Source organism: Sarcophilus harrisii, chromosome 2 (assembly GCF_902635505.1).
Source record: "Sarcophilus harrisii chromosome 2, mSarHar1.11, whole genome shotgun sequence".
Classification (NCBI taxonomy): domain Eukaryota; kingdom Metazoa; phylum Chordata; class Mammalia; order Dasyuromorphia; family Dasyuridae; genus Sarcophilus; species Sarcophilus harrisii.
In genome coordinates, this window is record NC_045427.1 from 21,107,904 (window position 1) to 21,127,655 (window position 19,752).

The following is a 19,752-nucleotide window of genomic DNA, read 5'->3' on the forward strand; positions in this document are numbered from 1 at the left end:
TAAATTTTTTGCTACATGGAATGGCTTGATAAGTGGGGGAAAGAATGTTTTCAGAATTTTATGATACAAAAAAAGCTAGCAATAAAAATATTTTGTAGAAATGTAAATGTTGGTGTAAATCAATTAAATGCTTACTTAAGATTTCTTATAAAATCCTTTTTTACATTATTTTCACAATGATAAAGGGACTAGACTAGGCAAAGACAAATTCTCCAAATCTAAACTTCCCAAAAATATACAGAAATTTACTATATATACTGATATACTAAATTGTTAAGGAAAATGAATAGATTTATGATATTTGCAGCTCATACTACCACAATTTCAATATTACAATACAAATCTACATTAGAATTGCTTCAATTCAAATATTTAAACCAACCTTGCTAACTGAATCCTCATTTTCAGTGATCCCTGAAAGATTCATGGAGACAAAAAAAAAAAAAAAAAAGTCACATATACAAACATCTAACAGACACAACTACAGAGTTAGCCTGTAAACAAAGACAAAATTAATTTGAGCTGTTAAGGATGATCAGTTTTATTCCTTTTAAGGACAGTTTTACAATGATGATGAAATAGGGAGAAAGGAAAAACTCATCAATTTATAGTATTTCTACAAGCTTTACAGAATGAAAACCATATCACATTCCATATTTTACTGGGTCATAAATAAAATATCTAATTTTATTTAGTCAAAGTCATCATTTTGTTTACACGAGTAAGATTTGTCTTTTCACCTACCTGAAGCATTTTCTTTAGCAGTACCTTCAACGGCTTTGCTTTCAGGAATGCTCTTGGTTTCTGAAATGCTTCTTATTTCAATGTTTTCTGCATGAAAATTTTCATTTTAAAGCATCACAAAAGCAGACTAATCATGATAAATAGAATAAATCTAAATTAGCCTAGAAACAGCTTATTGCTTGCTTACCTTTGTCAATTAAAGTCTTGGTAGGTTGATCTGATTCAGTCAATAATGGTATAAGTTTTTCTTTAAAAAAAAAAAAAAAAAAAAATTATATCATGTATATTTCAAGCAGTTTTAATTTTTTGAAAGTAAATATTAAAATTGTAGCCCAAATTTACCTGGCACTGTCACAGTCTTATTAGAGTCTTTAATTTGGGGATCTATAGGTTTTTTGCTTTCTACTGTCTTCTTTCCACTAGGCTTTGCTGTTGGAAGTAGATTTAAAACAATTATTCCAACATATATAGCACAGCTTATTCAATTATATAGTTTTCTTTTATTCCTAGGTATATCCCTTTCCTTTATTTCCTAGGAATATTTGGAATTCAGCTTTCCTCTGACATTTTTCCTTCCTATTCACTCATTGGTCTTTTTTTTCTTATTATTATCATTTGATTAGCAATGAGAATTAAATTTATGACTTTCAATCTTTCAAAAATTATTTTTATGTAAAATATTGGACCTCATTTCACAGAATTGAGACTACAATGGTAGTTAAAGGCCATTGCTTCCACCTTCTGCCTTACTCTGCTGGCAGAATCACTCACAAGATTGATTTAGATTCTGTGATAGCTAAAATACTTTGTTTACAATAATATTGAATCTGAAAAATAGTATATTCTAAACCAGTGGTTCTCAAACTTTTGTTTTCAGTATCTTTATTCCTATTAAAAATTATTGAGGATCTCTTCAAAGAATTTTTGTTTATCTGGATTATATTTATAGACATTTACCATATTGGGAATAAAAACTATTTTTGAATTTGTAGACCCTCTAAAAGGGTTTCAAAGATCCCCAGGATTCTCTAGACCATACTTTGAGAACCACTATTCTAAACAGTCATCTTCAACCTCAGAGATAATTCAAAAGAACCTTAAAATTTTGGCAAACATTTGTATTGTTTTAAAAGACACTCAAAAACTATACACAGCAAGGAGGAAACTAAGCGACAGTCCTAAGTGGCAAATTAATTGCTAATCCAGAATGTTCTTTACCTAATGATTTAGATCTTCACACAAAAGCCTTTGTTAATAAAGAAAGAAGAGGAAGGGAGGAAGGGAAAAAAGAGAGGGAAGGGAGGGAAGGAAGAAAGAAGGGAGAAAAGGTTCAAATCTGCGCAACTATCTAGGGCCAACCTAATAGATTTTTAACAGCTGAATGTATTTGAGGAATATCAAGAATTTCAAATTTGTTTCAGATAATGTTGTCTAAGAGTCATTATGAACAGATTAAAACCTGCTTTCTGTTTCCAGCAGCCTTACCTGATTTGTTAGAAGTTTTATTACTTTTAGCACTTGCGGAAATCATAGACTTTTTAACTGATGACTTTCCTAAATTACAGAAATTAGAGTCAAGACTGGTTCATTTTTTAAAACAAAACTTTGTATTCAGCTATCATTCATTCATTAATGTTTTTAAAATGAATGCAAACACACGCAGCAAAATTAAATTACTGCTTTCTTAACATAAAATTCCATCACTTTTATGGCATAAGACATTCATGTTAATAAAGGACAGTTGGACAAGAAAATAAAATATTATTAGAAAAAGTAACTTACCTACTTCTTGGGAAATGTCACATTGTCCCCCAAGAAGTTACAAGAGTCAGGATGTCTAGACTCTTGGAATGCATCTATCATGCTTTTCTAAATAGAGAAATCCAGGCAGCTCAGGGTCCTAGCTAATTTAACAGAATTTTGGAAGCAACTCTCAGTAGCCCCACACCACCATCCCACAGAAATACTGAACTTTTCTGACTCTTTAGTGTCCAGATACCACAGCCTGCCACTCTAAAAAGCTACTCAAAAAGAAGGTGCTCCCCACAGAACTATGGCTGGAAACATGAGGGCCTCTGCGTGGTCATCAGAATGCTTGAAGTCTGTGTCTTCCTGAGCGCTAACAGGTAACGAATGAACAGAGAATACCAAGATAACTCTGAGTGAGGAGACACAAATTCTAAAAGGAATCCTGCCTCTCCTGAGTCTATCTTGAGGTACAACCTGTGTGAGGTGCCAAAGCCCTTCTGTATTGAATGACACTCAGAGAAAACCGAGGGTGGAGCACATACAACACCGAGCCAAAAGGCCCCTGGGGCTGGCAATTACCCTGTCCTCTCCACAGACAGCCTGGGCACCCATGCATTTCACACGCTCCTCATCTGCCTACTGACCAGAAGGCCCCGGCTCCGCTTGCTCATGGTGCTGTCTCAGGATATGCTTCCTGCAGGGAGTTTAACCCAAATGTTGAGATACCCAGGTGTTAAGCTAGAACAACTCAAAGGTGGGGAGAAAAAATCATTCTGATAAATTCTATGACTGGCAGGACCCTCCTGGATCTGGTTTTATTCATGAGTACAACAGAATGTGGATCAAGTTCACCAATTCACCTCTTCCTGGGTTACAAAAGATTAATAGATATGTCCTAGGATCCATCAAGTGGAGAAGAATATATTAGGGAAGAGGAACAAAATACTGCTGGCAACTTTGAGAATATCTATGATGGGTGATTAATCCTATAGACAAACTGCAGAAGTACTATCTTGCCAATTTTACTAAGCTAATAAACATGATCTTCGTCATAGAAGGGGCTGAACATACACTTAAAATGAGAATCTGCTTTTTCCAATCATCATGTTGGACTACTATAATTTATTTGAGCAATTATGTGTAAAGAGAAAACATCACATACTCAAATCAATCAAATTTTCTGCAATTTCTAGATGGTCATGTGAACTTCCATTCTTCATCAATGAGCATCACCATTCTTATCACATGAAAAATCCAATACCACACTATTGTGCAGACATATTTTTGAATTCTCTAACACACTGAATATATTCACCTGATCCACAATACATCAACAGACTGAATCACTTTGGCTTTGACATTCAGGTCTTTGTTAAGTTGGCTGAAGTAACAAGAAGTATCCCTAAGTCTCAAATCACAAGCATAGTTTTAAACAAATGCAACCTGGAGCCAATAACTTAAAGTTATTGTTTAGTAGTAATAAAGAAATTTATTAGTTATAAAAACATTATCAAATCAATGGCTATTGATTTGATGACTATTTCTGGTAGTTAAGGATTCTGAATTCCAACATAAACTCAATAAAATGAGTTTCCTACAAACCAAGTTAGTACTTGGAGAAATGATCTAACAATCAGACCACTCAAGTATGATTTGTTACTTGGCATCACAAGAGCAAAACTGGAATAATTCTGGATAATTTAGTATTGTCAGAGAAAGACACAAGTAAATTATTATCAATCCTCAGAACTTCCTGCCTTGTCATTCTCCTTACACATTTAGTATTCCTACCAAACACTTCTGCTTTTTATAGACCACCACCACTGCCTCCATGTTGATCCCAAGATACAGATTTATAGTCTCCATCTCTAAACCAGACAAATTCCTATGATTCTAATCTACAATCTCTGTGTCTGTTCCTCCTTTCCAGCCCTTTTTCCAGTGCTCAAAAGAAGATTCCCTTATATCCTATACAGTAAAAAAATGTTATAAGCACAGTCCATCTTCTCCCACTCAAAATAATCACTACTCAATTTCCCTTATCTATCATTACCAAAAACCTTGTAACAACTTTCAAAGAAAATTAAACTGAGTTTTTGGGCTTCCTCCTTCCCCCCCCCCCATTTTCAAAAGCCAGCTTGTCTCAATTGTGAATGTAGTTCAAAAGGATGGAGAGAAGGTATAGTAAAGAAGGTGGGCCAAAAGTGAGGAGCAGACCTGAGTAAATACTAAATTAGAAGGAGCAGAACCTAGAAAAGTTCTCAATTCTCCAGATCCTGCTACCTCTCATCTATAAAATGAGGAGACCAGAGGAGCAGCCCTGAAGTCTTCCACCAGGAGTGAAGTCCTCCTCAAGTCTCTGACTCCAGACCAGGGCTCTGTATGGCAAAGCCAGGCAAGCTTCCTTCTCTCTTTCGTGGTACATGCTCTAGGCTACTAATGAGACTCTGTACCAAGCAGTCATCTTGTCCACAAAGGTCTAGCCTATGGCCCTGACTTAGGCCTTAGATGCTAGCTGCTTCACTTTCAGCAAAGACTTTCTCCTCTTACTTGCCTTCCCTACACATTTTACTTCTGCCTGACTTCTAAAATTCCAACTTCATGCCCTGCAAAAGTCATTATCTACTGGTGGCGAGGCTCTGCATGGGCACTCTGGGGTCAAAAAGGCTTTTCCTACCAACTCCAGACCTAGCCTGAGCAGGCCCCTACTACTCTATCTAATTATAGCAACTCCAGTATTTGAACAGTACAATGGAGATGCAGTCACCAGGCCTGGGGTCAGCCAAGACCTATCAAAAAGGGCAAAGACTTCACTCATTTAATTTTCCCTTTCTCCATCTGTAAAATAAAATGATACCTGTACTACTTATCACAGGAAAATGTTTTCAAAGCTGTCAATCCTCTAAATAGGTATTATCTTACTTGTGTCAGGTTTGCATATAACTAATGTTATACATTACCTTTGGTATGCAAGTAAATGAGCAGCACTAATATTTTATATTAATTTATTTGGATATCATTTTTCTTTCTTGCTGAGGCAAATAAGGTTAAGTTGACTTGCCTAGGGTCATATAGCTAGAAAGTGTTAAGTGTCTGAGATCAAATTTGAACTTAAGTCCTCCTGACTTCAGGGATGGTGCTCTACCCACTGTGCCACCTAGCTGCCTCCTGTCATTTTTCTAAAATACTATATAATACATATATATATATATTCTTTAACAAAAGAATAACATGTCAAAATTGTTTGACTCGGGTTTGCCTAGATCATTATTATACAATACAGAACAAACACTCTAAGGAACTGACTATTCTTAGGCAAAATGGCCTCAAGATTTCCTAGGTTTTGGGTTCTCATAGAAAGCTTTGACTGTCCAGAAACCTCACAGCTCTTCTGAAAGGGCTTAGGCTTTGGTTCTCCCAAGCCCACCCTGTCCTTCTAAAGCTTTTTCGCTTCTACAAGGCAGATCTATCTGAAGAGGTGACTGCTTGTTTGTTTATGGTTTATATGGTGTTAAATTGCACTGGTTTCTTTCTCACACACTCACACATGTTGCTGTTTTCTCACAAATAAATTTAGTCCAATAACTTTTAACTGTTCTTCTTGTTTGCCTCTACAGCTTTAGAGTTAAAGTTAGGTAACAAACAACCAACAACAAAAAAAGCCCTAGTCCAGAAAAATCGACTTACCAGTGGAAGGTGCCATTACAGATTCAGCCTTTGAAGCATCTGTATCTTTTCTACGGAAACAAAGTAGAAAGGTTCATAAAACAAAGGAAATTTCATAAATTAAAGATGAAAATTATTCTTAATTTTAAAGAGTTGTGACACCTAACCATCAAATAGCACAACAACATTTTAAGACATCTTTGTTTTAGAGTAGGAAGACCTGCTTGAATTAAAAGTGTGTCAAGAGAAAATGCAGCTAACTCCAAACAACTGTGACAAATAACCTGGATACAATGGAAGGAAAGAAGGCTCCTCTCTCCTTTGAGTAGACAAGTGATAAGCCAAGGCAAAGGACGATACACTGTTAATCTGTCATTGTGTCTGTTTTGGTTCAAAGTTTTTTTTGTTTTAAAAGGAAGGTTAATGGAGTAATTGGGGGGGGGAAAAGGGGGGAGAGGAGAGATATTTTTAAAATGGCTTTTGTTAAAAATGAAAGGCATCAGGGCAGCTAGGTGACACAGTGGATAGAGCACCAGTACTGAAGTCAAGAGGACCTGAGCTTAAATCTGTAAAAAGCCAAAGTCTGGAGAAGTATACTTGCAACAAGGTATTAACTCAGTGGAATTGATGAGAGATCATGGTTCTCTAGTTCCCATATATATTTAGTACTTAGCATGGTGATGTAATGGTTCTCTAGTTCACACATATTCAGTATGCTGTAATAATGTAATTGTAATAGGGTATTTAAACTGGGGACAAAGTCAGAGTGAGAGGGGAGACTGCCTGAGACTGGCAGACTGCTGGAGGAGACTAGGTCAGACTATGACAGATACAGACCTGTGTAAGAGATAATGAAGATTTTGGACTCAATTCTTGTTCATTCTCATGGTGTCTATCCTGATGAGACCAAGGCCCTTCTGGAGGATCTCCAGAAAGCTAGCCTGAACATTATATAAATCTGACCTCAGACACTTGATACTTTCTAGCTGGGTGACCCTGGGCAAGTCACTTAACCCCAATTGCCTTAGTGCCAAAAAACAAAACAAAACAAAAATACCATCAAATATTTTAAATTTAAAAGTAGGTTTTCCACAGTAAAATGAGCAACTCTTAAGAAGAAAGCCCCTTAGTTTAATATCCCACTCCCAAAACATAATCATAAGAACACTTACTTTGAAGTCGATGGTTTCTTTGTCTCTGAAACTATTTTTTTCCCATCTTTGTTCTAAAAATAAAAGGGATCCACTTTAAGATACCCAACTAACAGACTTTTAAGTCAAGTTACTATACAAAGAAAGATTTCAACGGTACTATTATTGACCCAATACCTTGTTTGATATTGACCCAAAACCTCAGTTTGACAATCTACATCCAATATATAAATTCCAAATAGGCTTCCTTAGGGCTGTGCCTGTGCTTTTCTCTCCCATGAGATACTATCTCCTGCTTTCACTAGAACTGGCCATGTCATCACATATACCTTTTCTCTCCTTAGCCAGGATCTTTAAAAGTTATCTACACTCACTGCTGTCAAATTCCCTCCTCTCACTCACTCCCCAAGTGGGGTGATCTGGCTTCTGACACTGTCACACAATTCAAGCTGTTTTAACCCAGTTAGCAGGGATTCCAAAAGTCAAATATAGTGCTCTTTTCTCGGTCCTCATCATTCTGAATTCATCTTTTGCATTTGACCCTGGTGATGATCCTCTTCTGGAGACTCTCCTCTCTGAATTTTCTTAACATCAATTATACCTGGTTTACCTCCTATCTAACTCAGTACTCCTTTATCTCTCTTGCTGGTTCATGACACCCACAGCACGACTCCCACCTGTTGCTATTCCACCCCAAGGTAATTTCCTGGACCCTGTCCTTTCTCAATATTCTGTTTCTCTGTAACACCAATTCTCATGGGTTTAACTATCTACAGATGATCCTAGATTTACAGATTCACCTTCAGTTTCTCTTTTGGGCTTCAATCACACATTATCAATTGTCGATTGGTAGGCATTTCTGATTGATATCTAAAAGATATTCTACTCTCTGTCTAAAACTCTGCCTAGGCCCCCTCTCCCCCAACAACAGAGCTCATAGTCCCTAGACTAGGGATTCTCAACCAGATGTCAGGGAAATGGATTTAGAAATATATAGGCAAGACATTTCAATATAATTGATGTTCTCTGTAACCTTAAACATTTTAAAACATAATTCTGAGAAGGGAAGGGAACTATAGAATCACTTGGTTGCCAAAAGGATAGCACAAGGTTTCAGAATATCAAAAAAAAATCCTTAGACTAGAAATTGTTTTTAGGCAAAGTGCCTTAGGTCAGCAGCTTTAATTCTATGATCATATCCTTTATAACCACCCTGAAGAGTAATTTATGAATCCAAAGAGGAAATAACCTTTAAATGTTGATCCTCTAGAAAATCAGTGCTGATGTTATTAATAACTTTTAGCCTTTCAGCCCCATTATGTAAGAGCCTCTGATTCCTACTTTTAGTTTTAGGAAGTATATTTCAGGCACAATGAAACATATAAAATTTCACTTTAAATTTTGTAACAGGTGATGAATTTGAGGGGTGATGAATTGATTGTTGTGCAACACTGCTAGACAATGGGAATATAAATACAAAGAATGGAAACAGTCCCTACTTGCAGATGAATTTATATTCTAATGGAGAGTATCTATAAAAATAGAGTGTCCCAAAACTCTTAAGTGCCATTTCAGCTTTAGTAGCTCAAATATTTAATTGCGGCTAAAGTTTGAAACAGCACTAAGATTTTTGAGACACCTTGGACATGAATATGAAACTAAATAATTTTTTGGTAGCGGGCACACAAACATAAAATAGTTAAATATGAGGTACTATGGGAGGGAATTTATTTGCAGGTAGGGGAGCCAAGAAAAATACTCATGATGATTTAAGAGGGGAGGGATTTCATGAGCCAGAAATAGAGAAGAAATATGTTTCAGACATGGGAGTCGGCTAATAAAAAAGCAAGAAAATGTAGTGTTGACAGTGAGAAGTAGAGGGAGAGCAAAAATGTGAGAATCATCTAATAAACATTTTTAATGTGCCAGGCACTGTGCTAAGCACTACTGGCAATATAAAGAAAGGAAGTAAAGCTCTCAAGGGACTATGAGCTCTGTACTCATTCATTCCTAGATTACAGATCATCTGCATGAGCAGCACAATGTGAAAATTAAAATGGTCAAGGACAGTATAATCCTTAGAAAACAGAACACTAAAACAGCAACAGTTCCAATAATGATTTTTCATCTTTTAAAAAGCTTCAGAAACTTCTGGACTTGTAGACTTTGGAAAGCTGCATGGCCACAGCAAGATGCTCAGGCTTGATGAGGAAGGAGTGGATGAACTTACCTGGACAGTGCTCGGTAATTTCTTTTTTCCCGCGGCGCTGATCTTCACCCGCTTCCCTTTCACCTGCACGGGGGTTGTTTCACAGTACTTCACAGCGGCGGCCACAGCCTCTTTAAACTTCATTTCCAAGTAGGCCTAGAAGAAATGGCAAGTTTATGCCTCATCTCCTTCAGATTTGCCCCTACTTAAAGGTGTCAGACACATAAATGGACTGCATGCTTCCCTCAGTGCTCTCTTCTCCCTGGCCCATTTTTCCTTTGATGCAGAGGGTGTCTAGGTCCTCTCCCCAAGCTCTCCACCTTGAATGCCCACAAGGTTTCTCTTAGTAGGTAGTTGTGGGCACTCCAGCTCCAGTTCAGAAAGCTGACTGAAGGGTCATCAAGTAAGTAGTCACCTCTGGAAAAAGTGGCCAAGCTGAGGCATCCCGTGGAAGAGATAGCTGAGAGTGGGCACAGCAGCAACATGAATCAACACAGAAGGGGTCAGTCTACAGACAGCATTATGGAGACTACTAGAGGTGGATATTCCTTCTTTATCTAGCCCTGAATTTCATGATCAGTTCATATCAATGGGATGTTTCCTTCTTTTCTTGTTCAAAAAGGAATCACTTCAGAAGTGAAAATTTACCCCACAGCATGCTATAAAGAATTTGAATTTAAGTCTGTCTCACTGACTTCCTAGGTGTGGGGCTGCTCCTAGGCTGACTCCTCATCTGAAAAATGACGTTCATGCCCACTGTATTCACAGAGTTTTTAGAGTCAAAAGAGAATATATGTTCTGTAAGTAGTATTCTGGAAACAGTTACTAGCCAAGTCTACCTAGTGATACTAAAAAAGACCCAGCTGATGCTCAGAGACCTATTTTCAAACTGCATCAATTTAACAGAAAAGTACTGTATTCTTTCTTTGAATATGGCATAACATTATATTCATTCACAAATAATCAGTTATCCATACTTAAAAACAAAATCTTTAAAATTAAACAGCTGGCTTTAAAAACACATACAATTTGACAAAATTCTACCCATGGCAAATCCTGCCATTTAGCAACGATCCTGACTGCCTGAAGTCCAGATGGAAAAGAGCAGATGAGCAGGTCCTCATCTTCTCCTTTCTTCTGCTGGGTGGGAAGGGAGAATGGAGAGCCAGGACTAGCTAGTCAGAATATGCAGCAAGTTAGTTGGTCACATGGAATGCATGAGTTGCAGGAGAATTTCTCATTGGTTCATGGACTGAAGCTGCAGGATCAGACATTGCTTATTTTCAAATCTTATAAAATATATTTGTCAAAACTAAGCTTTTCATAAGTGTTCTAATACATATGGATGGAAGCTTAAGACAGGCTCCTTTAGAAATCTCTTAAATCCTATTATCATTTCATTCAAGACTGAAATTCATCCAATCAAAATAAAAGGTAAGATCAGAGGCCACTTATAAGAGAAAAGAGGAAAACTGCTATGTATCACAGCATAGAGATAGCCAAGGGAAGGCAAAGTGCAGCAAATGAACAGAATATAGAATCAGAAAATGCCCTTAGTATGTTTAAAATGTGATCTCAATGAAAGAACCCCTATGAAAGCTAAAGATTCACTCACTTCTCAGGGATGTGGGAGGAAGGCGAGCTTGATGACAGTCCTACCCCCAGCTCTGGAGTATACAATTTTGTTTGAATCAACTTAACTCGACACCATTTGCCAGATTTTTAGGTTTCATAACAAGAAGCTACCTGCCTTACCACAACTTCTACACTTAATTGCAAAATATTAAAAGTGTGTACTGAACAAGAAACCTAACACTATTTCTGACTTCCCAAAAACACACAACCAATTGTAAAAGTAAAGCTACACAAAAAAACACCATAAAGAAACAAGGACACATAAAAGAGAAAAGCCACGCAGTATACACGCTGCAGAGAGTCAATCTTGCAATGAGGAAGACCCATTTCTGTAACCTACTGGCTGTGTGACCTGGGGGGGCGGGGAATAAGTCACTTAACATTGTACCGTCCCTGACAACTCCCTACACTATCAAAGTGCCAAACAGGTACTGAGCTAAGCTGTCTACATTAATGAAATTATTGGTCTGGTTTAAAGGGGTTTAGGAGATTATGGATATAAGGGGATGGCCGAGGATAGCTAGTAAAAATCAGTCATTTCTGAATTTGAAAAAGAAAAAAAAAAGCCAGTCATTTCCCATAAAATTATATCATCTCCTTCAAAAGTGCTGATTGAATTGCTTACCTCATTTCTAGATGGAACAATCAAGAGATCACTAACTTTTCCAAATGGTTGAACTATTTTTATAATATCTTGCTCAGTGTAGCCATCAGTTGGTAACTCTGATACATGAATAATTGTATCACAACGCAAGGATTCATCTTCCCACAGCTGTATGGGAGGAGGAAAAAAGTTATTTGGATTTCTAGCAATCCAAATAAGTCACTACACCCTCAAATTAACAATATTTCTAAAATTAAAGGAAAAAACACACTAACAAATCATGAATGTTTCAATTACCATGCTTATAATCAGTGTCCAAATTTTAGTGTACCAGACGCTGAAAAGCACTTTTAAAATGACACAAAGATATCGTATACTGTTCTTTGTAAACAAGAGGGACACAAGTAAATCACAATTATTAACACAAGTGCTTTGTTTTCCTCCCCTTAGTAATAGTGTTAACTTTTCAGTGGGCCAATCATACTCTCATATGATATTCAATTTTACTCAAAGTAAGGGTTTGAAAATCAACCCAGCATGGCAGACAAACACATTGGTACACTGTTGATGAAGTTAGGAGTTGTTCAGCCATTTTGGAAAACAATTTGAAACCAAAACTAAAACTGAGCCTGCACTTTGACCCATTGGTGACACTATTAGGTCTATATTCCAAAGAAATTAAAAAAAAAAAAAAAAAAAAGTCCAATAATGTGTAAAAATATTTATAGCAGATTTTTTTTTTATTGTAGAAAACAAAAGAAAAAACAACAAAAACAAATAAAAGAATGTGCTCATCAACTGGGGAATGGCTGAACAAATTATAATTTTTGAATGTAATGTAGCATTGTTGCACTGTTAAAAAAAATGATAAAGGGAAAGTTTCTAAGAAACAGGAAGACATTGTGTGAAGCAATGCAAATTAAAATGAGCAAAATCAGGAAAACTGGTATGCAACAACACTGTAAAGAAAAACAATTCTGATAGACTTCAGAATGCTTAATCCATAAAAAGACTAAGTCCTAAATACTGATAATGAAGCATTCCACCCACTCCTTGGACAGGTCTTGCCATTTCTAGCTCCACCTTTGACCCTTTTTTTGCAATCACACAGCTACCAATTTAACTGAGACCTCATCAGCTCATGCCTATGTCATTGTAAAAGACTAAAAAAATTTGGCCTCCTGGCCTCAGGTCTCACCTTAACCTGAGAGAGCAAAGTGATTTTCCTTAAAAGTAGCTCTTCTCCAACCCTAGTTACTTCAGAGGTCCTCCAGCTTGTAAATTCCTTCATGATTTAGGCCCCCACCTCCATTGTACTTCATTCTGCCTTCTTCCAACCACTAGTGTGCCACCTCCCTAGTCATCAGTTTTTTTTTCTCTTTATATATGTCTCTTCATTAAATTAAGTTTTCTTTCAGAGAATGGTTTATTTTACAGTTTCCATTTGTATCCCCAAGACCTCGAATATAGCAAGGTTTTTGTAAATGTTACAGCGCTTAACGTTATGGTGGAGACTTTGAAAGTGTCATTCACAAACTGGAGCAGCACCAAGAGAATCTCATAGCATTCTCATGAAAACGCAAGCAAGACAGCTTCCATAACAATGCTCTCCTTTTTGGGGCATATATACACACTCCTGCCTCATCTGGAGTGATGAGAGTTCCATGGCATTCTCTGTTGCATCTTTCAAGAAATCTGGCATAATTTTAGAATAAGCAGTCTTCAAGATGGTATTTTACTCTACCTGATCAACCAAATTCATGATCCTATTTTCTTCTGCCTTTCCAACAACTGCAGGCCCCTAAAAACAGGAGTCTGCTAAAATAAAAATATCATTTGCAAAAGCTTGCCTATCTCCAATTCCACCAAAATGCTTCTTCCTTAGTAAATATAAGTAAATATTCCTTTGTACCAGTTTAAAAAAAAAAAGCTAGACAGAGGAACTGACATTTGATTCAAGACAATAGGGAATCAGTGAAATCTGAGTAGAAGAATGACATTGCTTGGTTTTAAGAAAAATCCATTTAGTGACTCTATGTGAAAGATATAGCAAAACAAGTGACATGGAGAGAATTCCCTTCCTCCCCAGTCCTTCAGTTTGTAGTTGTGACAACTGACCCGTAAGGGGTGTGCACTTTTATGGACAAAAGGGATATATACTCCAGAAAATATAAAGGAGTAAAGAGGTTCCATCTGCACCCCAGCTCTAGATACATAATCTTCTAGCCTCCAATTGACCTTCTTTCTAACTTTGTATTGTAGAGCCTTAAGCATCTACTATATGTTGTTAAGCTTGACCCTATCTCCAGCTATTCTAACTTTTCTTCACACCAGATATTCCATCAGTTATCCAATCTTGTTTCTCTCCCCAAACATCTCTTAAAATCTTCCTCCTTTTTTCTACAATTGGAAAGTTACCATTTGCATTCAAGCCATCACTTCGGGCTTGAAGCATTGCTATGACCACAACTGGTCTCTCTGTCAAAAGCCTCTTCCCATTACAGTTTCTTCTGTACACATTACAGGTGTGATCACACTCATTCCAGAGCACCTTTCCCTTCTAATGCCAAGAGTTCCCTATTCTCAACCTGGCATTTAAAATTCTTCACACAGCCTCAGACAGTTAACACTTCCTAGCTGTGTGACCCTAAGCAAGTCACTTAATGCCAATTGCCTCAGCAAAAAATAATAAAATTCTTCACAATTGTTCCCAATCTTTTACCCTTCTTCCACTTAAAAACACAATGAAAATCCCCAAATATGAAGAGGTACTTTAAGCATATTTATAACTTTAAACATAACCAAAGTAAATGAAAAGTATTTCTTTTGAAAACTTTCTGCTGCCGAATTGAAATCAATTCATTAGGCTGTCTATATCCTGTATGGTGACAAATTATAACCACAGAAACATGACTCCAGTTATGACCTATTTAGGTGGCACAATGGAAAGAGCACAATGGGTCCAGAATCAGGAATCTGCTACAAACACTCATTAGCTGTATGACCTGGGACAACTCACTTAACCATCGTCTGCCTCAGTTTCCCCATCTGTAAAATGGGGATAACAGCAGGGTTGTTGTAAAAACAAATCAGATAATAATTGTAAAGCACTTAGCACAGTGCTTGACATACACAATACATAATTCTATAAATGTTAGCTATCGTTATAAAAATATTGAGAAAAAAATCTTTTAAAAACTTGGTCAACTGTAATGACCAAGTTAGTTGAATAATTACTAATAATTATTATTTACAAATACAACCTGCTCCCTAGAACATACAGGGCATTAAAAAAATAATAATGCTTAATTCAAATACACGGTGAATTAAAGCCAGAAAAAGTAAGTATACTGTTAATGAACTTTTAAAACATTATGACCACATTGATAAATTTAAAATGTCTGTCCTGTAATATACCTAACATATTTGTTGTAGAGTAATAGTATATCCACAAAATGGAGCAGTTAAACGGTGCAGTGGACAGAGCACTGGACCTGAAATCAGAAAAGACCCATGTTCAGATCTGGTCAAAAACACAAGCTGTGTGATCCCGGGCAAGTTATTTAACCCTGTTTACCTCAGATTCTTCATCTGTAATATTAGCTGGAGAAGGAAATGGTGAAACCCTCCAGCATCTTTGCCCCTCCTTCCATCCCGAAAAAAGCCCAAATTGGGATCATGAGAGTTGAGTTAGAGTTTAAACAATTATATATATGGAAAATACACATATTTTGAGGTTATGTAATAAATGTTATTTTGCTGATGGGGCATTATTCGTCCAGAGTCACACCAGGACACCAGGGCAGGCTACCTGCTTCCTAAAGGAGTTTAGTTTGCTTGGTTAAATTTTTGTATTAACTCTATCACCATTTTCATACATGAGGCCTTATTATATGCCTGGAATGATCTGACCCTACAATTCATCAACTACCAGGACCTACATTTTCACACTCTAAGCCAACTAGAGAAAGAGTCACTAGTGAGCTAATTGTGCTACTATCTAAATGCTGAAAATTCCTCTCTTAATTCTATCTCACTCCTAAAACTGTTACTTTCTTGATGCTATGCTATCACTCTTTCTTATTCTATGAATCCATTATTCCCACTATGGCTTCCAAATATACAGGAGAGCTAATGTTTGCTAAATACTACTGGAAAAAACTAGAAAACAGAAAGGGGGTGGAGCCAAAATGGAGGAGATTAGACAAGTCTTTATTTGAGCTCTTCCTGGTGTCCCCTGGATCAACACCAGATCAAGCCTCTGAACTAGTTTTGGAGTGACAGAACCCATTTGGAGCGCAACAAATTTCCAGCAGAACATATTTTGGAAGAAGGTGGAGGAGGAGGGCACAGCAGAGAGGAGCAGGTGGCCCAGGGCAGTGTGGCTTCCACATGTAGATTCTCCTGGGAGGCTCTCAGCCAAAACACAGCAGCGTTGGCTATCAGCAGATCAGCTCTGAGACATCCAATGTAAACAGAAAAAGGCAACAGAATAACACAGGACTTAGCCATGCCCACCCAGCACAGAAGGAAGGCAGCAGCATTGGCCCAGGGAAGCTGCCGTCCTGGTGAGGAAGCTGGAGACCATCTCCCCTTTGCCCTAAGAGGAGACCTCAACCTTTAAAACAAATGAGCAAAAAAAGCAATAAGAGCTCTGACCCTAGATAGCTTTTATAGCGACAGAGAAGAAGAGACCTCAAATCCTGAGGACATTCAAGGCAAATTGTCTCTAGATGAAGCTCCAAAGATTGATATGAGTTGGTCTCCATCTCACAAGGCTCTCTTGGAAGAATTCAAAAAGGATCTTAAAAGAGAATTAGAAGAAAAACTAGAAAACAGTTTGTCAGCAATTACAGATATAGATCAATACTTTATATGATATACCATGATAAATTCCAAATGGCTATATGAACTAAATATAAAAGGTCATATCATGAACAAATTAGAAGAGGAAAAAAGAAAATACTTTTCAGATCTATGGATAAGGAAGAGTGACAGAAGAGATAAAAGAAAATATAATGAATAATTTTAGTTGCCTAAAATTCATGGAGGGGAGCACACAAATAAAGCCAATGGAGTTAAAATTAGAAGGAAAACAATGGGAACATTTTTTTCTCTGATAAAGGTCTTATTTCTTAAGATATGTAAGGAACCAAATTTATCATTGTTAAAAGCCATTCCCCATTACATAAAAAGATACACAAGGTGCTTCAAAGGAAGAAATCAAAGTTATTTACACCCATATTTAAAAAAAAGCTCAAAAACTCTAAAAATCAGAGAATTGTAAATTAAAGCAAATTTAGGTTTACTTCATAATCACTATATTAGAAAAGATAAAAGAGGAAAATGACAAATATTTAAGGGATTTTGGGAAATCAGAAACATGAGTATATTAAGAATAGAGTATGAACTGGTTCAGTCATTATGAAAAGCTATTTGGTATTATGCCCAAAAAGGCCAATAAATTGTGGTCCATCCATACTACTACTAGGCATATTCCTAGAAGAGATTGAAGAAAAGATGCATAAGTACAAAATATTTTTAACAGCTTTTTTCATAGTAGCAAAGAATTGAAAACTAAGGAAGGGATCACCTACTGGGAAATGACAAAATAAATCATAGTTTATGAATGTAATGGAATATGACAGTTCTATAAGAAACAGTTTCAAAGGAAATCAAAAACTCCTATGAAGTGATACAGGAAATCAATTACAAAACGTCATTAAAGTTAGAAAGCAAAACAACTTCAAAAGACTTTACAACACTAATCAATGTAGTAACAAATCATGATTCCAGAAAACTGAAGCAAATTAGCCACTTCCTGATAGGAAGGTGATGGATTTCAAATGCAGAACAAGACCTATATTTTCCAACAAGACTAAAAGGAAACCTGCCTCTCTTGACTATACATATTTGTTAGAAGGATTTTTCATTAATTGCTGTATGTTGAAGGAAAAGACTTGAAATTAAATTACTAAAAATACAAATTGACAAGATTATAGATTAAAAAAAAAAAACCCAAGACAAATTCCAAATTTGGAAAAAAATGCCTATCCCAATATAATAAAATTCAGAATCAAAGTTTAAAAAACAATAAACCACAAATAACACTACAGTCATTCTCTAATAGATAAGAAATTAAACTAATTCTCTATCCTCCTACAAACAACAATAATGTCAACAAGAGCTATGGGAAGACAGATAACCTAATTGAACTGCCTATCACAAAATAAAATAAATCCACAAGCTCAATAATGAAAAACAAATGATGCTTTTGGTAAATAGACAAAAGATATTTCTTGCCTCAAAGGAAAAAAGGAAGACAGCCAGGACACAATAGTATGTATGCTGTCACCTTTGGTCACTGTATCATGAATTTTTGACCTTTTTGGTCCCTATAAGAAAGTATTACATTTAGAGGTTGTGGGTGGTTTTTTCTTTTTTTCTTTAAAAATGATGGTTACTTAAGGAAAAATATATGTAAATATTTTAACTACAAACTAAATTAGGGGAAAAAAGACATCCAGAACTACCCAAAAGAACCTTGCAGATTCAACTCATATCCAGTAAACTGGCAATGACAAAATAAGGTAAGAGTCAATGTTGCAAGGGATAATGTCAACACAGGCACACAATGATATATTTTTGGTGGATCTGCAAAATGTCACAATCCTTCTACAGAGCAAGTGGAATTATGCCAAGAAAGGCATATAACCTAGAGTCCATCCAGAGTTAGACTCACAAGTCAATGATATCCATCATTTTTTTTTTTTTTGGCAGAAGAAACACAGTAAATGCCCACCGTTTAGAAATAATTAAACAAGTTGTGATAATGTGAACAAAATGGGAGTATGACTGTGCTAGAAGAGAAAATGAACGAGATGAGATGAATTCTGAGAAATATGAAAAGACTTAAATGAACAGATGCAAAGCACTGCTGGGAAAACATTAATGTGAATGGATAAAGTAACAATGAGGATAGCAACACAATCAACCTTGAATATTACATGACCATGCTCTGCTCCAGAGAAGTGGCAAGTGTAGAATACTACCCAAGATGTGGGACTTAAATATGCTGATGAGTTTTAAATTTTTTTCTTTTCTGGCTCTTTAAAAACCATAAATTCTAAGGGATGGCTCTCTGGGAAGCATGCATATAATAAGATGATATAAAAGAAATATTAAAGGCATTTAATAAGTCTTTAAATCACATAAATCCTTAGAATCTTTCCTGATTATATCAATGTCCAGTCTCTATTGCAATCCATCTGTTCTCTTGTAGTTTCCATACTCTGCTCACTCCCAATAATACTTCCAGCTCAGCAGAAAAGCCTAAAATATTGGAGGTCCCTTTTAGACCTAGAACCTCTTATGATCCAATAATCAGCTGGACGCCCCCACTAGCAAAGGGGATTTCTCACTAGATGGTTAATTATTTCTAACTCATCTTTTGAGATTTTGATTCTTCAAAGTGTAAGAGAGAAGGGCAACTGTATTATGAGCATGCTCACCAGCAGAACAGGCTCTGCACTGTGAGTGTTAGAGTCTCTAACCTTTCTTTGAGGAACACTTTCCTCCAGCATCTGTGACGAGCAGGCGTCTTCAGGATTCTTGACCTTATGGCGAGCAGAGTGACTGGCTGAAGAGGGCTCACTCTTGGCTGAGCCTGCATTCTTACAAAGTGGTTTTGAACCGCTGCTCAGAATCTTCTGACTTGAGGATCTTCCCTTCCCACCTACTTCAAAGTGCTTCTGCTTACTGAACTCTGCAGGAAAACCATGTCCTAGACTCTGTACCACAGCTTCCAATGAGCTTCTTTTATCTGGGCATAAAAAAGCACAGAGTGAGTCTCAAAGACTTTGAGCTGTCAATGACCATACCATCATAAGAATTAGGGCAGGGCAATCCCTTCACTGCTTTGGGTCACCAAAAAGGCATGCTGAGGACATAGGACTATCAGCTTCCAGGGTTCTTTTATAAGCCCAAAGCCTATT

At 36.7% G+C, this 19,752-nt stretch overlaps 1 protein-coding gene across 7 annotated transcripts in view; it reads right to left on the bottom strand.

The window, feature by feature from the left end:
• ZNF638 (zinc finger protein 638) overlaps positions 1–19,752 on the bottom strand; it is a 140,185-nt gene that overhangs the window by 37,704 nt on the left and 82,729 nt on the right. For 5 of the 7 annotated variants that reach the window (XM_031949722.1, XM_031949723.1, XM_031949721.1 and 2 more), the window contains exons 6-15: positions 19,312–19,580; positions 11,780–11,926; positions 9,541–9,675; positions 7,332–7,384; positions 6,181–6,230; positions 2,230–2,298; positions 1,087–1,173; positions 932–991; positions 745–831; positions 383–414 (exon numbers count right to left, since the gene is read on the bottom strand). In XM_031949722.1, coding sequence (XP_031805582.1) covers positions 383–414; positions 745–831; positions 932–991; positions 1,087–1,173; positions 2,230–2,298; positions 6,181–6,230; positions 7,332–7,384; positions 9,541–9,675; positions 11,780–11,926; positions 19,312–19,580 — 989 coding nt within the window. The remainder of the gene's footprint in view (positions 1–382; positions 415–744; positions 832–931; positions 992–1,086; positions 1,174–2,229; positions 2,299–6,180; positions 6,231–7,331; positions 7,385–9,540; positions 9,676–11,779; positions 11,927–19,311; positions 19,581–19,752) is intronic. The other 2 variants (XM_031949724.1, XM_031949725.1) reach the window with 2 other exon arrangements.